This window comes from Neofelis nebulosa, chromosome 17 (genome assembly GCF_028018385.1).
Source record: "Neofelis nebulosa isolate mNeoNeb1 chromosome 17, mNeoNeb1.pri, whole genome shotgun sequence".
Classification (NCBI taxonomy): domain Eukaryota; kingdom Metazoa; phylum Chordata; class Mammalia; order Carnivora; family Felidae; genus Neofelis; species Neofelis nebulosa.
This window is the reverse complement of record NC_080798.1, coordinates 55,862,159-55,882,095: the sequence shown is the minus strand read 5'-3', so window position 1 is coordinate 55,882,095 and position 19,937 is coordinate 55,862,159. Positions and strand designations below refer to the sequence as shown.

The 19,937-nt window shown below is 44.3% G+C and overlaps 2 protein-coding genes across 2 annotated transcripts in view; one reads left to right on the top strand and one right to left on the bottom strand.

Moving 5' to 3' along the window:
* The window catches only part of HSD17B2 (hydroxysteroid 17-beta dehydrogenase 2), an 86,401-nt gene that overhangs the window by 36,399 nt on the left and 30,065 nt on the right, over positions 1-19,937 (bottom strand). The window contains exon 2 of the mRNA XM_058706668.1: positions 1,761-1,973. Coding sequence (XP_058562651.1) covers positions 1,761-1,973 — 213 coding nt within the window. The remainder of the gene's footprint in view (positions 1-1,760; positions 1,974-19,937) is intronic.
* Positions 18,646-19,937, top strand: part of SDR42E1 (short chain dehydrogenase/reductase family 42E, member 1) — a 59,510-nt gene continuing 58,218 nt past the window's right edge. Inside the window, exon 1 of the mRNA XM_058706665.1 lies at positions 18,646-18,714. The gene's annotated coding sequence lies outside the window, so the exon portion shown is untranslated. The remainder of the gene's footprint in view (positions 18,715-19,937) is intronic.

Genomic DNA, 19,937 nt, shown 5'->3' with positions numbered 1-19,937 from the left:
TATACATATAGGTCGAGATGTTGAGAAGGGGGCTAGACTGGTAATACACTTGGAAGTGACTGGCATACATCTCAGTGTTTCTCAGCTCTGGCAGAACCTTAGTATCACCTAGGGAGCTTTCAAATATACTGAGGCCTGGGACCCCCGAGTGGGATCTTTGCCGCTGACATTCGTAGCAACAGGCTAGCAACAGTAGCAGCCCCCTTACTGAAGGACAGCTGAATCCTTGCCTGTAGACACCGATCTGGTTGGTTAGGGGAAAGGTTCCCAGGCTGGGTGGGCATCATGGGTGTACCACCTGTGCAGTCACACAGGGCCCTGTGCTTCTGATCTTCCTGCTTGTTTCAATTCTCTGCTAGCATCATCTTAAAGTCTTCATCATTTTTGAAACAAGGGGCCTTACATCATTTTAATTTTGCCCTGGGGCCTCCAACTTATGTAGGCCATCCTGGGCCCAAGCATGGGTAGTTTCGAACACTCGCCAGGTGATGTAATATGCAGCTGAGTAGCACAGGGACAGAACAGCTTAGCCCAGGAAACATGGAATGGGAAGTTTGTGGATGGAGCCTGCAGAAACATTCACATTCTATGGGAGGATGGAAGAAGGGGTTCAGGCAGGAGAAGCAAAAACAACAACAACAACAACAACAACAAAAAATCAGAGAACTAGGGAAGCAATAGGAAAGCTGGAGACCTCAAAGCCAAGACAAGGGAGGGTGGTCACCACATTTATAATACTGCAGCTCTATGTTAACTAACTTGGATTTAAATTAAATAAATAAATAAAAATAAATACAGCTTTGTGGTTTTGGTAGGACTATATTTCACTTTAACTATTGAAAATTTAGCCTCTAAATTGAGTTGAGCTGTAAGTATAAAATACACACCAGATTTCAAAGATTTAGTTAAAAAAATGTGAAATACTTCACTAATAACCTTTGTATTGATTACATATTGAAATATTAATGTTGTAGATATACTGGGTTAAGTAAAAGGGATTATTAAAATTAAAAAAAAAAAAAAAACCAAAGGTGGGGGGGGTTGCCTGGGTGGCTCATTCAGTTAAGTTTCTGACTCTTGGTTTCAGCCCAGTTCATGATCTCGTGGTTCATGGGTTGGAGCCCTGCGTCTGGCTCTATGCTGACAGTGCAGAGCCTGCTTGGAATTCTCTCTCTCCCTCTCTCTCTGCCCATCCCCTGCTCACACACTTGTTCTCTTTGTCTCTCAAAAATAAAGATTAAAAATTTTTTAATTAAAAAATAAAATAGTGCAGAGAGATAAACAGCTAGGTGTTCAGGATGACACTTATTAGCTCAGCCAGACCAGTAAGCCAACACAGGATTGAAGGTGAACAAGTTAAAAACAGGACAGCAGGGTTCCAAAGAGCTCGGCCATGAAGGAAGGGGAAGAAAAAGGGCTGTGACTAAAGGAAGACAGTAATTGTTACTTTTTTTTTTTTTTTTTTTAAGTCTAACACATGTTAGTATTGGTGGGAGGAAAGCAACGGGAAGCGCGGGCATGAGGGTAAGTAATGGGAGGGTGACCAAGCAGATGTTGGGCAAATGGGTTAAAGAATTCAAGTTCTGTGAGGATGGACTGCTGACCCATTCGTACCATCTTTGTGTCTGCGAGAGGCCGTGGCATGTGACAGGTGCTCACACCCTCACATGTGGTCAGCAGCCAGAACGGACTAGAGGGCAGTGGTAATTCGAGACTGGAACCAGAGTGGGTCACTTGCTAGGAGGGGTGGGTCGCAGTACCTCTGTTCTGCACCTTTTCCACCACTTTGCTGTGGGCGTCTTTTATCTGCTGCGGGTTGGTGATGTCCATCTGGAGCACGGAGACGCGCTTGGAGCAGGTTCTTCGCAGTTCCTCTGCTCCTGGTCCCTTTTCATTCAGAACTCCGACAAATACCGTGAAGCCAAGCTCATCCAGATATTTGGACAGAGCATGGCCAAATCCAGAATCACCACCTGCAAGGGATGAAGGCAAGACAAAGTGGGCTCAGACTCAGGTGGCAGGAGAAGTCACTTAATGAGGAAAGCATTCCATGCTAGGTATGATTGTCCACGTTTTCTGGAGAGGGTGGCACTTGAGGAAGTTTCTTTATCTGCTAGGTGGAAAAATGCACAGACAAGCCAAAACAGATGCATTTCTCTGTATAAAAAGAAGAAAGTTAGGTAAAATTTGGAGTGGGGGCTTAAGTGAAAGGGGAATTTCTGATGGAGGGATGGTCCAGGAGTGGCTGGTGGCCACATAACTTAGGAGGGAAAATAAAGACACATCGTGGAAATTTTTCTATTAATCTCTGCTGCGTCCTATTTGATGTAGCTTCCATCACCCCATAAAATCTTCAGTGAATCATTCACTACAAACTAATACCTTAGGGTTGGTTTTGGGTTTTAGAGACATAACAAAATGTCAGATCCTGCGTCCCTGTGGACAGAAGTCAGTTACAAGAAGCTTCCCAGTCCCTTCTAGGTTATGAAAGATGATGGCTCATAGCCACCTGCACTGCTCATCTCCTCAGAACTTTTTCCCCCATGATGGCCTTCTCCCAAGTTGTTGAATAGACATCAACCCTAGAAGGATAGGTGCAACAGAAACCAGATAGAAGGCCCTAAGTGCGTCACTTTGTGGAAACAAATGGATGACAAATAATATGTAAAATACCCCTCATACTTTGAGGTGGGAGTTTATCCACACCAGTCTGCAGGATATTATGGACCCTTGAAAAATGGTTTTATGCCCACAAGTGATAGATATCTGAAGGTCTGAATGAAGGCAACATGCACATAAAATCACCTGTTGGGCCACAGCAGAATAAACACCCAACAGTCAATATGCCTCCAAAAGTCTAAAGGTGAGACATAGTCTTCACACTGGCTGGGTCAGGTGATCTTTCCTGTAAACCTTGAGGGATCCCTCTTATCAGCAGTCAGGGGCTACAGTCAGGCATCTACCCAAGAACTGGAAAATATGAGAAATCAGAGTACGCTGACAGTTAACTCAAGGATCAATGTGTCAGTGATCGGAAAAGACATCTTACTTCCAAGCTAACAAAACCTTCCTGGAATCTGAACAGAAGTGTCACTGTCCCTAAGAAGAGGATGATCACCATTAGATGGTGAAAGGACAAACTCAACACCAAAAAAAAAAAAAAAAAAATCAAACAATCTAATTCAAAAATGGGCTGAGGCACTGAATAGACATTTTCCCAAAGAAGACATACAAATGGCCAACATACACATGAGAAGATGTTGAGTATCACTAAGTGCCGGGGAAATGCAAGTCAAAACCACCATGAGATATCCTCTCACACCAGTTAAAATGGCTACAATCAAAATGACAAGAAATAACAAGTGTTGGCGAGGATGTAGAGAAGAAGGAACACTTGTGAACTGTTGTCATGAACGCAAATTGGTGCAGCCACTGTGGAAAACAGTATGGAGGTTGCTCAAAACATTAAAAATAGAAATACCATATGATGCAGTAATTCCACTATTGGATATTTACCCAAAGAAAACAAAAACACTACTTTGTAAGGATACATGGATCCTTATTTTTATTGCAGCATTGTTTATAACAGCCAAGAAATGGAAGCTACTTAAGTGTCCATCAATAGATTAATGGATAAGGAAAATGTGTTTTATACACACACACACACACACACACACACACACAAGAATATTATACAGTCCTAAAAAAAAGAATGAAATCCTGCCATTTGAGACAACACGGATGGACCTAGAAGGTATGATGCCCAGTGAAATCAGTCACACTAAGAAAGACAAATACCATGTAATTTCACTCCTAAGTGAGACCTAAAAAACCAAACAAATGAATAAACAAACAAAAGGCAGAATCAGACCTATAAATACAGAAAACAAACTGATGGTTGTCAGAGGGGCGGGGGGTGGTGGGTTGGACAAAATGGGTGAATGTAGCATTTTGCTTAACAAAACATCTTGGAGTGCTGCCTGGGTGGCTCAGTTGGTTGAGCGTCCAACTTCGACTCAGGTCACGATCTCACGGTTTGTGGGTTTGAGCCCCATGTCGGGCTCTGTGCTGACAGCTCAGAGCCTGGAGCCTGCTTCGGATTCTGTCTTCCTCTCTCTGCCCCTCCCCCGTTAGCACTCTGTATCTCTCTGTCTCTCAAAAATAAATAAAAACATTTTTTAAAAGTATCTTGGAGGAATATCCATGTCAGTTGATATAGCTCTTTTAAAATTGAAATACCATCTTTTAAAATTGCTGTGTCATATTCCATCATAAGCACCAAAAGTTATATAATCGTTTTCCTATTCATGGAAATTTAGGTTAATTCCTTCTTTTGCTCTCATGCACAGTGCTGGAAAGAACATCACTTATGTGTCTCTGAATGTATGTATTTGTTTTCTAGGACAGACACTGAGACTTTCTGGGTCAAAGATAGACACGTTTAAAATGGTCATAGATTTTAGTCCTTCACATTTATCAGCAAGGCATGTGAATGCCTGTTTTTCTGTCCTTTTGTCTTATTTATTTATTTGTTTCTTTGTTTATTTATTTATTGCTTGAGTATGGCTCATGCAATGTGACATTAGTTTCCGAAGTGCAAATTAGCGATCTGACAAGTTTACACATTATATTGTGTTCAGCACAAGTGTAGCTACTATCTGTCCCCATACATCACTCTTACAATGACTATATTCCCCATGCTGTCCCTTTCATCCCTGTGACTTATTTTTTCGTTGCATACCTGGAAGCCTGTATCTCTCACTGCTCTTCCCCCATTTTGCCCAGCCCCTAGCCCCCTCCCCCTAGCAACCGCTACTTTGTTCTCTATTTATGGATCTGTTTCTGATTTTTTTAAATTTGTTTTATATTAGATTCCACATACAAGTAAAATCATAGGGTATTTGTCTTCCTGACTTATTTCACTTAGGATAATACCTTTAGGTCCATCCATGTTGTTGCAAATGGCAAGGTCTCATTCTTTTTTATGGCTGAATAATATTCTCTGTGTGTGTGCGTGTGTGTGTGTGTGTGTGTGTGTGCACGCACATGTGCACCACATCTTCTTTATCCATTCATCTATTTTTAAAAATATTTTTAATGTCTTTATTTTTGAGACAGAGAGACAAAGTACAAGTGGAGGAGGGGAAAGAGAGTGAGAGACACAGAATGTGAAGCAGGCTCCAGGCTCTGAGCTCTCAGCACAGAGCATGATGCGGGGCTCGAACTCACAAGCAGTGAGATCATGACCTGAGCCAAAGTCGGATGCTTAACCGACTGAACCACCCGGGCACCCCTCTCCTTTCATCTGTCAGTGGACACTTGGGTTGCTTCCATGTATCGACTACTATAAATAATGCTGATTACATTTAACTTTTACTTCTTGTATGTCCATGTGCATCTATGCTCAGGAGACAGGCCTCTGTGTAAGCGTCACCATCAGGGCCCCCAGAGGAAGAGACAGTAACAATGGAGGCAGAAGCATCTGAGCCAGGTGACAGTTGTCCATCTTGGTGTAAATCAGCACATTAGAATTATGGCTCTTCAACATGTAATAATATATGTGTGTACCAGTTTTGTGAGCCCAGTGAATGTGGCTTTGCCCTGCAGCTGGACAAATTCAACTTCTCAGTCAGCTATGCTGGAACCAGCTCCTGGACAGTGCCAACTGCCACAGATAGGTGCCAAGCACGCAAATCCCTACACCACCCCGGAAACCCCAGATGTCACTGGTGACCAGTACTGTCTTGCAAAATTATTCTCCGAATGTCAACAGGTGAGATTACCTTTCCCATTCTACACATGGGAAAACTGAAAAGGAGAGGGGCCAGCATTACAGAGATAGTAGGGATAGACTTAGACTCTCTGCCAGGGCCTAAATCCAAGCCCATGCCTCTTCGTTATCCTGGACCAGCCACCTTCTCCTTTATCTGTTTAAGAAGAGAGGGGAAGTGTGGGGAAGCCAAGTCCAGAATGGTCCTCGTGTGGTCCAGCAAGGAAGGGTATGATCAACCTGCAAGTAACTAACTTAGAACCCGATTGGCACGAAGAATGGGTCTGGAGCTGGGTTACACCTGCTCTGGCGGGCAAGGCCATGTGTCCACGGAGGGCCCCTCCCATTTGTGATACACCAAACCCTGTGCTTCTGCCTCATGGTCGACGCAGCTCGGCATATTGAGGCCATGAATTTTCAAGCTTCCAATTCTCCTGACAGGTTTCTGTCATATTAGGATGTCAGCATGTTTCTTCCCTGCACAGAAAGAATCATTCTGCAGTGCAGAGATGAAGCCCACGGCCCCGGGTTCCATGCAGCAAAGAAACACCCAGCCAGGGCATGTGCAGAGGAGGGTGAGAAAGGTTGTCCACCCAAAAGTCTACCAACAGATGGATACAAACACAACATGGTGTATCCATCCAATGAAATATGATTCAGCCATAGAAGGAAATAAAGTTCTGTTACACACTACAGCAATGGTGAATCTTGAAAACTTTATGCTAAGTGAGAGAAGAAGGAGATGTGTTGATCCTGACTACATGTTCTCTGAGTAGAGAACAATCTGGAAGATATTTTTGAAAGTAGCGTCTTTTTAAAAAAATTTAATTTATTAAGTAGTCTTCATGCCCAATGTGGAGCTTGAACTCACGACCCTGAGATCAAGAGTCACATGCTCTACTGATGGATGGAGCCAGCCACGCACCCCCTGAAGGTCATAACTTTGACTAGCTTCGTGAATCCAGGATCTAACTCTCTAGAAAGTTCCTAGGAAGAGCCTGGCGTGTGGAAGATACAGGCAAACTTCAGAGATTTTGCGGATTCAGTTCTAGACTGCCACAATAAAGCAAGTCAAATGAATGTTTTGGTTTCCCAGCATATATAAAAGTTATGTTTACACTATACTGTAGCCTATTAAATGTACAATAGCATTAGGCCTAAAAAACAATGTACATACCTTAATTAAAAAATACTTTATTGCTGGGGCACCTGGGTGGCTCAGTCAGTTAAGTGTCGACTCTTGATTTCGGCTCACGTCATGATCTCATAGTTCGTGAGTGATTCAAGCCCCGCATCGGGCTCTGAGCTGATAGCGTGGAGCCTGCCTGGAATTCTCTCTCTCCCGCTCTCTCTGTCACTCCCCTGGTCGCGCTCTCTCTCTCGTTCTCCGTCTCAAAATTAAATAAATAAATGTTAAAAATAATATATTTAAAAAATACTTTATTGCTAAAAAATGCTAACCATCATCTGGGCTTTTTGCTGGTGGAGGGTCTTGCCTGGATGCTGACGGCTGCTCACCAAGTGGAGTGGTGGTTGCTGAAGGTTGGGGTGGCTGTGGCAGTTTCTTAAGACAACGGTAAAGCTTGCCACATCGATTGACTCTTCCTTTAGAGAGTGATTTCTCTGTTTCATCTGATGTTGTGTGATAGCATTTTACCCACAGGAGATCTTTTTTCAAAATTGGCGTTAATTCTTCTCAAATCCTGCTGCTGCTTTGACAATTCAGTTTATCTGCTAAATCCTCTCTTGTGATTTCAGTCATCTTCACCAGGAGTGGAAACCACTTTCACAAAGACCACTACTTTCTTTGGTCATCCATAAGATGCAACTTCTCATGCATTAAAAGTTTTATCATGAGAAGGCAGCAATTCAGTCCCACCTTCAGGCTCCACTTTTTTTTTTTTTTAATGTTTATTTATTTTTGAGAGAAAGGGAAAGCACAAGCCAGGGAGGGGCAGAGAGAGGGGGAGACAGAGGATCCAAAGTGGGCTATGCACTGACAGCAGTGAGTCTGATGACAGCAGTGGGGCTCGAACTCACGAACGGCGAGATCGTGACCTGAGCCAAAGCTAGACGCTCAACCGATTGAGCCACCCAGATGTCCCAGGCGCCACTGTTAATTGGGTTCTCCCGCTATTTCCACTACATCTGTGGTGACTTCCTCCACTCGAGTCTGGACAGCCTCAAAGTCATCCATCCATAAGGGTTGGAATCACCTTCTTCCAGACTCTTGTTAATGCTGATATTTTCACCTCTACCCATGAATCACAAATGTTCTTAACAGCATCCAGAATGGTGAATCCTTTCCAGAAGGTTTCCAATTGACTTTGCCCAGATGCATCGGGGGAATCACTTTTTATGGCATCTCTAGCCTTACAAAATGTATTTCTTAAATAATAAGACTTGAAATTCAAAATTACTTCTCTATCCATGGGCTGCAGAACAGATGTTACGTCAGCAGGCATGAAGACAACATTAATCTCATTGTACCGCCCCCATCAGCACCCTTGGGTGACTAGATGCATTGTCAGTGAGCACTAATATTTGGAAAGAAATTTTTTTTTCCCCTGAGCAGTAAGTCTCAATACCGGGCTTAAAATATTAGGCAAACAGATGTGCTGTCGGCCAGGCTTTGTTGTTCCATTCATAGAGCACAGGTAGAGCAGATTTCGCATAATTCTTAAGGGCTCAAGCCTTTTCAGAAGGGTGAGTGAGCACTGGCTTCAATTCAAAGTCACCAGCTACATTAGCCCCTACGAAGAGAATCACCCTCTTCTTTGAACCTCTGAAGCCAGGCGTTGATTTCTCCTCTCTAGCTTTGAACGTCTTGTTGTTGAGTGAAAATCTACTGGTCAGTGTAGCCATTTTCACTGTGTCTAAATACTTGGCTGCAGCTTCTCCAACAGCGCCTGCTGCTTCACCTTGGACTTTGAGGTCAGGACGACAGCCTCTTTCCTTTGCGCCTCACGAACCAATATCGGCCAATTTCAAGCTTTTCTTGTGCAGCTTCTTCGCCTCTCAGCCTCCACGGAACTGGAGAGAGTTAGCACTTTGCTCTGGATTAGGCTTTGGCTTAAGAGAATGTTTGCTCTTCTATCCAGACCACTGAAACCTTCTCCACATCAGCAGTAAGGCCTCTCGCTTTCTTCGCATTTGCGTGTCCGCTGGAGGAGCCCCTGTGATCTCCTTCGGGAACTTTCCCTTTGCACTCACAGCTTGGCTAAACGACGCAAGAGGCCTGGCTCCGGCCTATCTCCGCTTTCGACACGCCCTACTCCCTGAGCGTAATCACTTTTGGCTTTTGACTTAAAGCGAGAGACGAGGGACTCTTCCTGTCACTTGCACCCTTAGAGGCCAGCGTAGGGTTCCTAACTGGCCTAATTTCAATACTGCTGAGTCTCAGGGAACAGGGAGGTCCGAGGGCAGGGGGAGACGAGGGAAGGGCTGATTAAGTTTGCTATCTTCTATGGGCACGCTTCGTGGAGCCCCAAAACAATGACAATAGTAACGTCACAGATCACTGATCACAGGTCACCATCACAAATATAATAGTAAAGAAAAAGTTCGGAATACTGTGAGAATTACCAGAATGTGTCACACAGACATGAAGTGAGCAGATGCTGTTGGAAAAATGGCGTCAATAGACTTGCTCAACACAGGGTTGCCACAAACCTTCAGTCTGTAAAAATCGCATTGTCTGCGAAGCACAACAAAGCCAAGTGAGGTAAAAGGAGGTGTGTCTGTGCTGGAGGCAAGTGGAGTGATGGCGTGTTGAACTTTGCCAGGCCCTGTGATTCTGGAAAACAGCAAACAGAATCGCCCCCTCTCTTTGTTTCTCAGGAGACAGCTTAGTGCAAAGAAGTCACCTGCCCCCTGTGACCTGGGTAACACTCATGGATGCTTCCCTGGCTTACCTGTGACAGGGCCAGACCCAGGCCCTCCATTGCTCCATAAATAATTAGCTGAATGGCCTGTCACCAGCGAATCATTGGAAAAAAGTGCTTGTTAACCAACATTTGGTGCAGATTCTCTTCTTTCCCTGGGCCCTGGCCCACCCCCAGCCTGAGCCAGTAGACAGCCACTCCTGAGAATAGGCTGGTCTCAGGGGAAAACCTTCTCTCATCTACTGTCTGGTCACAGCCTGCCTCTCCATGCAATGCCCCTCGCCTGGAGCCATCTGCACGTGTTTACTGCCCCCTCTAAAAGCAACATTCTGTTTTTGGTCCAACCCTTGAGATACTTGCAGACCTATCGTCAGAGTATTCCCCATACGATGCCAGTCCTATCCCCCTGCAATAACCCTTTCAAATAAAACCTCTCCTTACTAAATCAGGATTTGTTTTTATTTGACGGTGAATCAACAAAGCCAAAGTTCATAGAAAGCCATCTGCTTATCCTTATCTGTAAGAAGGCACAGCACAGAGGCCTGGGTGTGAGCCTTGGTCCCATCATCCCTACCTGTGCAACCCTGGTCAAGTTATTTAACTTCCCTGTGTCTCCGTTTCCTCATCTGTAAAGTGGACTTACTAATGATACCTAAACCAGTTAATATTTGTGATGTGTTTAGCAGTGCCTGTTCCCAGTAATAATTATATAGATTAAAAAATATAATAAAACTGTTATCCTTCCTGATTTTCAGGCCTTTGCATGCACAAATCGGTAGACGAAGAATTTGTGTCTGGTGAGGACCAACTCAACATCTCAGTTAAGATGCATGCTGCCTGAATCTGCGTCTTCCACACATGAGTTTTGGAGAATGTTCTGTGTAGTTGTGTGGACCCTCTCTTTCTTCATCTGGGAAGTGGGGTTATGACAGTACCTCCCTCCTAGGCTGATGTTGGGAGGTAACACACAGTAGATGTTTTACACAAGACCCCACATGTTGTCAGCAGCTCTTATCAGTATCGTGGCTCCAACCAGGACATCGTTTGTGATTTACAGTGTTAAAGATCAGGCTGTGCTAGCCCTGAGCCTATGCAAGCGTCAGCGCACCTTGGGGAAGAAAGCCGCTCCCCGTTGAGAATCCTTGTGTACTCTGGAAACCCCAAGACAAGGCTGGGGCCTTGGGGAAGAGGCAAGTGTCTCATAAGGGCTCTCTAATGGTAATCTCTGAAAATAACCACACCCTGCATGGATTGCGAGTTCACCAAGTTCCTGCCAGCCTCTCACATACTAACTCATTACATGTTCCCCGCCACTCTGAAAGGTAAGTCATTTTACTACCATCAGTTACAGAGGAGGAAACTGAGACACAAAAAGAGTTAAATCGTTCAGCTGGGACATGGCAGGGTTAGGTTGGAACCCAAGCAGGGTCCAGGATCTAAACAGCTGGGATATAAAATATTCAATTCTTTGGGGCACCTGGCTGGCTCAGTTGGCAGAGCGCATGACTTTTGATCTCAGGGTCATGAGTTCGATCCCCACGTCAGGTGTAGAGATTACTTAAAATAAATAAATAAAATATTTAAAAATATTCCATTCTTTTAGCACATAGGATTTAGCACAAAGAAGATGGTCAGTAAAAAGCACGTGTTGACTAAGTGGGCATTTAAGAAGGCATTGGAATGTGAATGCTTTCAGAACAGAGAATCCTGTCACTCATGTTGATAGTACCTGACTCAAAGTAAGTACTCAACAAAACATTTGTTGAGTTGGACATCCATCCCTGGTAGAGGGTGGATAACATGCTGGAGTTGGGTTTAAGCTATGCCCTTTGAGATCATTCTATCTAATAGCCTAGAAATATATCAACTTGGAGCAAGTAATGAGCATTTAAACGAAATCTGTACAAGATAGGAGTGAGTTTGAAATACGGATTCATTCTAAAAATATTAATAAAGTCTCCCTTTATGTGCAAAATGGAAACAGTATGAATCCCTTTAATTCAAAAGAGTTAACAATTGTGTAGTCTCAAAGCTGGTGGGCTCATGGGAACTAGATTTATCCCATTGCTACTCGAGAGTGCTGGATTAGCTGGTGAACAGAAACAGTCCAACGTTTGTTCAAATCTTAAATTAGGTAAGTTGTGAAGTTCAGAAGTTCTTTAGGACCATGTCCCTTGAATGTAACACACCACCCTGTAAAGGTGAGACTGCATGTGCTCTTGGATACAAGCTGTTCCCTTGGAAGCGACATTCAAGTCTTTTTTTTTTTTCCTTTAATTCTTTTAATGTCCGTTTAGTTTTGAGGGAGAGAACATGAGCTGGGGAGGGGCACAGAGAGAGAGAGACAGAGGGAGAGAGAGGGAGACACAGAATCCGAAGCAGGCTCCAGGCTCCGAGCTGTCAGCACAGAGTCTGATGCGGGGCTCAAACCCACGGACCGTGAGATCATGGCCTGAGCCGAGGTCGGACGCTTAACTGACTGTGCCACGCAGGTGCCCCACCTTGGAAGCTACATTCAGAAAGAGGGACGAAGAGGGAAGAATGTGTAAGCCTGTAAATTTCTAGTCATTATCCAAACATCCTACAAGTAATGAAACTTTAAGATCAACAACGGGGGGGCGCCTGGGTGGCTCAGTCGGTTAGGCGTCTGACCTTGGCTCAGGTCATGATCTCACGGTCAGTGAGTTCGAGCCCCACATCGGGCTCTGTGCTGACAGCTCGGAACCTGGAGCCTGCTTCGGATTCTGTGTCTCCTTCCATCTCTGCCTCTCCCCAACTTGTGCTCTGTCTCTCTCTGTCTCTCAAAAATAAATAAATGTAAAAAAAAATTTTTTAAATCAACAATGGGGAAGTAAAAGAAGAAATCCCTATTTATCTTACCAATGTAGCACAACTTTTATAGGCTTCATGGTTTTTCTTCTAGACTTCTTTCTGCACATTGTTCTTTAACAATTCCAGTTATAGCACACATATAATTTGACAACTAATTTTTCAATTAATATTAGGTAAACCATTTTTATACGTTTCTACGTTGTCTTCAAAACCACAAACCATTATTTTTCATAATGAGATGAAATTCTCCCTATTAAAATGCAACAGAGAGGGATGCCTGGGTAGCTGAGTCAGTTAAACTTCTGACTCTTGGTTTCGGCTTAGGTCATGATTTCCTGGTTCGTGGGTTCAAACCCTTCATCAGGCTCTGTGCTGGCAGTGTGGAGCCTGCTTGGAATTCTCTCTCTCCCTCTCTCTCTCTCTATCCCTGCCCCTCCCCCACTTGCACTGTCCCTGTCTCTCTCAAAATAAATAAACTTTAAAAACCAAAAATAGGGATGCCTGGGTGGCTCAGTCAGTTAAGCATCCAACTTCTGCTCAGATCATGATCTCACATTTCATGAGTTCGAGCTCTGCATTGGGCTCTGTGCTGACAGCTCAGAGCCTGGAGCCTACTTCGGATTCTGTGACTTCCTCTCTCTCTGCCCCTCCCCTGCTCGTACTCTGTCTGTCCGTCTCTCTGTCTCAAAAAACAATAAAAAAATTTTTAATAAAAAAAAATAATTAATTAATTAATTAATTAATTTAACAAATGCAGCATGGAGAAATGGTCTGAGCCTGGATTCTGGAGCTAGGAGACTTGAGTTCAAATCCTGGCTCTGCCACTTACCAAAGTCACTCATGTGACTTTGGCCCATCAACCCCTCTGTGCCTCAGTTTCCTCATCTGTAACGTAGGGCGATACTAGCACCTGCTTCCTAGGGTTGTTAGAAGGATTAAAATGGTTTGATTAATTAAAGTAATTGGCACAAGGCCTGGCACATGGCATTTACTATTCAGGTGTTTGTTAAGTAAACGGCAGCTGTGTTCTTCACCCCTGCTACTACTTTTGCTGGCTGCTTCTAGTTCCTGGAACCAAAAGAATTGTCAGTTCAGTTCTTATCTTGGGTCATCGGCTCTACTTTCTGCCAGGGTCCCATCTCTCCCACACCCTGTCCCTAAGGCCCCTCCAAGTCCTCCCGTTGCCAGTGATCTCTTGGACCAACAGCAGCCACAAGCAGGGCTTCTTAGGGGTACAGGCATCTTCGGAGGTATTGAGGGCTTTTCTCACAGTGGATTTCACTTCTAACAGTGGCACGCACAAGCACAAACTGAAGATCTGCTATGTATCAATAAGAGCATGGTCTGATATGTGTTTTGCTTGCACAGGGTGTTTTGTAGAAATCTAAACTAACACCTAGAATCAGGGGGGTTCACCTGAGAATCCAGGTCAATGGTTTCTCTTGGTTAACCGGGAGATGAGCCAACTGCAGGCCTGCATTCCAACAAGGAACGCCTGACTTGAAGCTGAGGATCCCTATGCTCCCTGCCATGGGTCATACTCTCAGAGCAGGGCTCCGTGGTGGGCATGTGCCACTTCCAGAATTCCTTTTTATTTATTTATTCATTCATTCACTTACTTACTTATTTACTTACTTACTTGTTTATTTATTTATTTTAAATAAAATTTATCGTCAAATTGGCTAACATCCAACACCCAGTGCTCATCCCAACAAGTGCCCTCCTCTATGCACTCCCGGCATTCCTAATGATACCTGCCCCACTCCTGTAGCCTTGTGAGCCTCCAAGACCCCTGATGTACTTTGTCCCACTTACAAAAGTCATCTGGGCCCAGAGATGCTTATCTTGAAACCTGTGCAAAACCGAGGAGGAAATGACTGTCTCCTCCCTTGCTTAAGACTGAAGCGATCCATCAGATTGCCACCGTCGTGTTGTCACTGCCTGTTCCCTATAAAATATATTAGGGTTGATAAAATGGTAGATAAACAAAATAAAACTCTAGTGCACTTAAGGCTTCCCTGAGGGTCATTTAAGGCTCAGCTCTTAACCCAGGAAGAGCAAATACTTGCCACTGCACCACCAACACCACCCCCTTTGCCAGTGGTATTCTCAAGGTAGTAACTGTTGGGTGGTGTGGCCCGGGAAAAGTCCATTCTGTAATGGAAATAAATGCATTTTTTCCCCTGAAATAGAATCTTTATGAATAATTATGCCATGCTATTGCCATCTTTTTTTTTTTAAGTTTATTTATTTATTTTGAGAGAGACAGAGACGGGGAACAGAGACCTCATGAGCAGGGGAGGGGCAGAGAGAGAGGGAGAATCCCAAGCAGGCTCTGCTCCACCAGCGCAGAGTCCGACGTGGAGATCGAACTCACACAACTTTGAGATCTTGACCTGTGCCAAAATCAAGAGTCAGATGCTCAACTGACTGAGCCACCCAAGCGCCCCTGCTATTCCTCTCTTAAGATGGCCAACTGAGATGCCAAAACATTCAATACTTGTTCAAGGCCACACATCTGGGATATGCTAGAGTTGTCTTTTGAACCCAGATTTGCTCTTTCTAAGGCACGTTCTTTTCCTTCTATGAATTGCTGTCTCTTTGAGCACCTTGGGCAGAAGATGGGCAGGGAGGATGCACAAAGTGGGGACACCAATGAGAGCTGTCTGCCAGAGAAGGGTCTCCATCACTGGTGCCACCTCTCTTCCCAGAGGATGGATTCCTATCATCCGTGCAACAGCACCAACTGCTCATCCAGAAGGGGAAATGCAACAGTTTGTTCTCAAGTGGTACATGAGGGAACAGCTCCTAGACTGGCTGCAAAATAAGCAAAAGTGACTCTGCTGGGCTTGGGCAAGGGCTAGACTCCCAGACCACACAGTCCAGTCCTGATGTCTCTCCTGAACTTCCCCTGTGGCCACCCCAAATTCATCACCTATGGCTTCACCTTCTAGAATTCCTTATTCTCCTAAATGACATCACTCTCCTTCTAGTTACACAAGACCAGTGCCTTCTCCTGATCCTCACCTCCATTCAGTCCCCTTGCCTTCCATCCTAAGATTTTGACAGCCATCTCCATATCTCCTTTTCTGCACCTCATGATGAAAAAATCCAGGTAAACCCAGGTCAGCCTGCCATCAGATGGCCACCAAGGTTGGGGTGCAGTAGGAAATGGCATCATAATTGTCCAAAATTTCATATTACATCTATTCAGGTTATCCTGGTTAAGAAACAATGGACATGAGTCTCAGTACTGACATCCCTGAAACCCATGCTGATGGGGAAGATGTGTGGTCAGCTGAAACGATCAGAATTTCAGAAGTCCTTGGCCAAGCCCAGACACCATTAGAAAGACTCCTCTTTGAGTCTTGGGTACTCTGGCTGAGTACCCAGATTAGGGCGGGGGAAGCTCCCTGTTGACAGTACTAGGGAACTCAGCCAAGACTTCCCAGCCCCATTTCCTCTAAGGGTGTCTTTGCAGAGATTTGGAGAGTGCTTTTTGGGTCTTTTTCTCTAATCCACTAAATGCCCACCTTCTCATAAAGAAAGAAAATAGGGAGAGATGAGCCAACAGTTGGTATCCATGACCATAAAAAGAGGTAGGGCGCTGGCTTTACCTAAATGCCACTTTTAACTTCGGACGTGTCTTCCTATCTCCACATTCATTCATTTGTGCAGACATCATCCATCTAGGAATCCCTGGGATAAGTCCTAGAAACACCACCATCAAAGAGAGACCTCTCCCCACCTTCATGGTGCATACTGCCTTAATCCTGAGTCCCACTGAAATCCCTGGGACACTTTAAAAAAATCAGTGCCCAGGCCACATGCCCAGTCTTAATTTAGTTGGCCTCAGGTCCTTCAGTTCAGCAGCAAAAGCTGTACCATCTGATTCCAATCTACATTTCCAAGTTTATCTCCCCCTCTCCCTCTGCTTGCATCCTGAATGCCACACGGAACCACACCTAGAACATCTTTGGTGTCTCCTCACCCACATCTTTGATTACATCGGACATTCTGCCTGGAATGCTTATGCATGTCCCTTTCGCCATTCCTTGCCGTTTGAATTTTTAAAAAACTATTCTGTACAAGAAAACCTTGTGTGATGGACTATGTGCCCATCTTCCATCCATAAAAATTATCAATATTCTGTTTTATTTATTTCCTCCCCCGATAGTTTTCCCCTTTTCTCTGCATTTTAAAAAAAAAAATTTATTTATTTATTTAAGTAATCTCTCCACCCAACATGGAGCTCGAACTTACGACCTTGAGATCAAGAGTCACACGCTTTTCTGACTGAGCCAGCCAGGCACCCCTTTTTCGCCTACATTTTAAAGCAAATCCCACCCTTAATATCATGTTATCCATAAACCTATAATTATGTCAGTATACACCACCAAAAGGCAAGGATATATTTTCAAATATAACTATATGGTCTTTGTAAGCTTGCAAAAAGTAACAATTCCTTTTTTATGTTTATTTATTTTTGAGAGAGAGAGACACACAGATGGAGCATGAGTGGGGGAGGGGCAAAGAGCGAGACACGGAATCCAAAGCAGCGTCAGTCTCTGAACCCACAAACTGTGAGATCATAACCTGAGCCAAAGTGAGTAGCTTAACCAGCTGAGCCACCCCGGTGCCCCAACAATTCTTGTTCACTGTCATCTAATACCTAGGATGTACTCCTCTTTCCCCGTTCATTTCCAAAATGTCTTTTTACAGTCGGTTTGACTCAAGGCGCAAACAAGTTCCACTCATCACATTCGGTCTTCATGTCTCTGAAGTGTCATCTCTTCTACAGGATTCTATTCCCTTTTTCATCCCATTTATTTGTTGAGGAAACCGTGGCATTTATCCTAAATAATTATTATTTATTATTTATTATTACTATTATTTATTCTAAATAATACCCCACATTCTAAGTTTGGCAAACTGCTTCCTTATTCTGTTCTTTAATTTGCTCCTCTGTCTTCTGTATTTCTGGTGAAGTTAGATCTAGAGGCTTAAGTTGGTTTAGGTTCACTTTTCTCCCCCCAAGACTGCCTCGTAGGCGGTGCTGGATGCCTCCTGTTGCACCACCAACGAGGGCAAGCATGAGTCATGTTGCACTTTTAATGATGGTGATCGATCAGCAAATTCAGGAGCTGGCAACCCAACCATATAATTCAAGGTTCCCCGTCAACCTTTCACGTGAGGCTTAGCCTACATTAATGATCATTGCCTCCTTCACTATTTCATTCAAGATAACACACACACGCATACACACACGTACACACACACACAAAACGATTCTTCTACTTCGGTCACTTCTTAACTAAAGTTAATAAAGTCATTTATTAACTAAAATTGTGAAGACTGACAACATTTTTAAACTGTATTCCTTAGCCTTACCATACTTATTATTGTAATTTATGATTATTTTGAACTGCCATATGTATATCAAGAATAAAGCAAATAAGGGGCACCTGGCTGGCTCAGTGGGTGGAGCATGCAACTCTTGATCGGGGGTCCTGAGTTCGAACCCCATGTTGGGAACAGAGATAACAAATAAATAAGCTTTAAAAAAGAAAAGAATAAAGCAAATGAAGTATTATGTTAATGTCATTAGGAACCAAGATTTTCAGCATCAAAGTAATTCAGTAAAATCCCTGGCATCTTAAATTTGGATTAAAAGCATCAATACCCTGGGGCGCCTGGGTGGCTCAGTCGGTTGAGCGTCCGACTTCAGCTCAGGTCACCATCTCACGGTCCATGAGTTCGAGCCCCGCGTCAGGCTCTGGGCTGATGGCTCGGAGCCTGAAGCCTGCTTCCGATTCTGTGTCTCCCTCTCTCTCTGCCCCTCCCCAGTTCATGCTCTGTCTCTCTCTGTTCCAAAAATAAATAAACGTTAAAAAAAAATTAAAAAAAAAAAAGCATCAATACCCTTTCCAAACATCACATTTTCTTCAGTTCTGTCCTCTCAAAAGGCTTAGAAGCAATGACATTCCTCAACATTCATATTTTGAAACCCTAATCCCAACGTGATGGAATTAGGAGCTGGGGCCTTCGAGAGGTGATTAGCTTATGAGGTTGGAACCTCTTGGATGGGATTAGTGCTCTTCGAAGCTAGTCTGTAGACTGTAGAGCTAGTCTGCTCACTTTCTTGCAGGGGATGCTACAAGGAGAATCAGCAGCCAGCGACCTGGAAAAGGATTCTCCCCGGAACCTGACTACGTGGGCGCCAGAACTGTGAGAAATGCATTTCTCTTGTTTTTTAAGTTTTTGTTTTAATGTTTACTTATTTATTTATTTATTTATTTGGGAGAGAGACAGACCGACAAAGCACAAGCCAGGGAAGGGGCAGAGAGAGAGGGAGACACAGAATCCAAAGCAGGCTCCAGGCTCTGAGCTGTCTCAGCACAGAGCCCGACACGGGGCTTGAACCTGTGAACTGTGAGATCACGACCCGAACCGAAGTCAGACGCTCAACTGACTGAGCCAGCCAGGCGCCCCGCATTTCTCTTGTTTATTAGCTGTCCAGTTTATGGTGCCTTTTTAGAGCAGCCTGAGCTAAGACACCTTTGAAGCTGTCGATGGTTTAACAATCAGCGCCCCAGAGTTCTGAGTATTCAACAATCGTCTCTCTAAAGCCGGTAGAAGTGGACCCCAGCACACCGCTGGAAACATGAAGCAGCTGAGGGAACCTGCAGTTCGTTTTCAGGAACTTAGAAAAGATGAACCTCAGGGAAGAAAAAGAATATTAGCTTGGCGCCTGATGGCTCATATCTGAGGTATCCACACAACATTTTTGCCTACCTCAGGACCTTCACACATGTAATACTTCCTCATCTTTTTTGTTTTGTTTTTGCCTTGTTGGGTCCTTCTCATCCTCCTGGCCTTAGCTGAAATATCACCACCTCAGAGAGACCTTCCTGACTCTTGTGTTTAAAGTAGATGTCCCCTCGCTCTTCTGGTGGATGTTCCTATGATGTGCCACCCAGATTCCCTTCAGGAAAAACTTGCCCCAGAAACAGAGTTTTGTTGGCAGACATCATTCAGAAGTCAGCTCCTCGAGGGGTGCTTGGGTGGCTCAGTCAGTTGAGTGTCCTTTGAGTGTCTGACTGTGGTTCAGCTCATGATCTCACAGTTTGTGAGTTCAAGCCCTGTGTCGGGCTCTGGGCTGACACCTTGGAGCCTGGAGCCTGCTTCAGATTCTGTGTCTCCCTCTCTCTCTGCCTCTCCCCTGCTCATGCTCTGTCTCTGTCTCTCTCTCTGTCTCTCTCTCTCTCAAAAATAAATAAACATTTAAAAAAGAAGAAGAAGTCAGCTCCTCCAGCAATTGTCTCAGCTACAGAGAGCCACCCTCCCCAGTGTGGCCCCCATTCAACAGTTGATCCATGCAAAAGCATAAACACAGGTCTGGTCATTACAGCCCAACCTGGGAGAAATATGAAGGGTCATTTCAGTGCTAG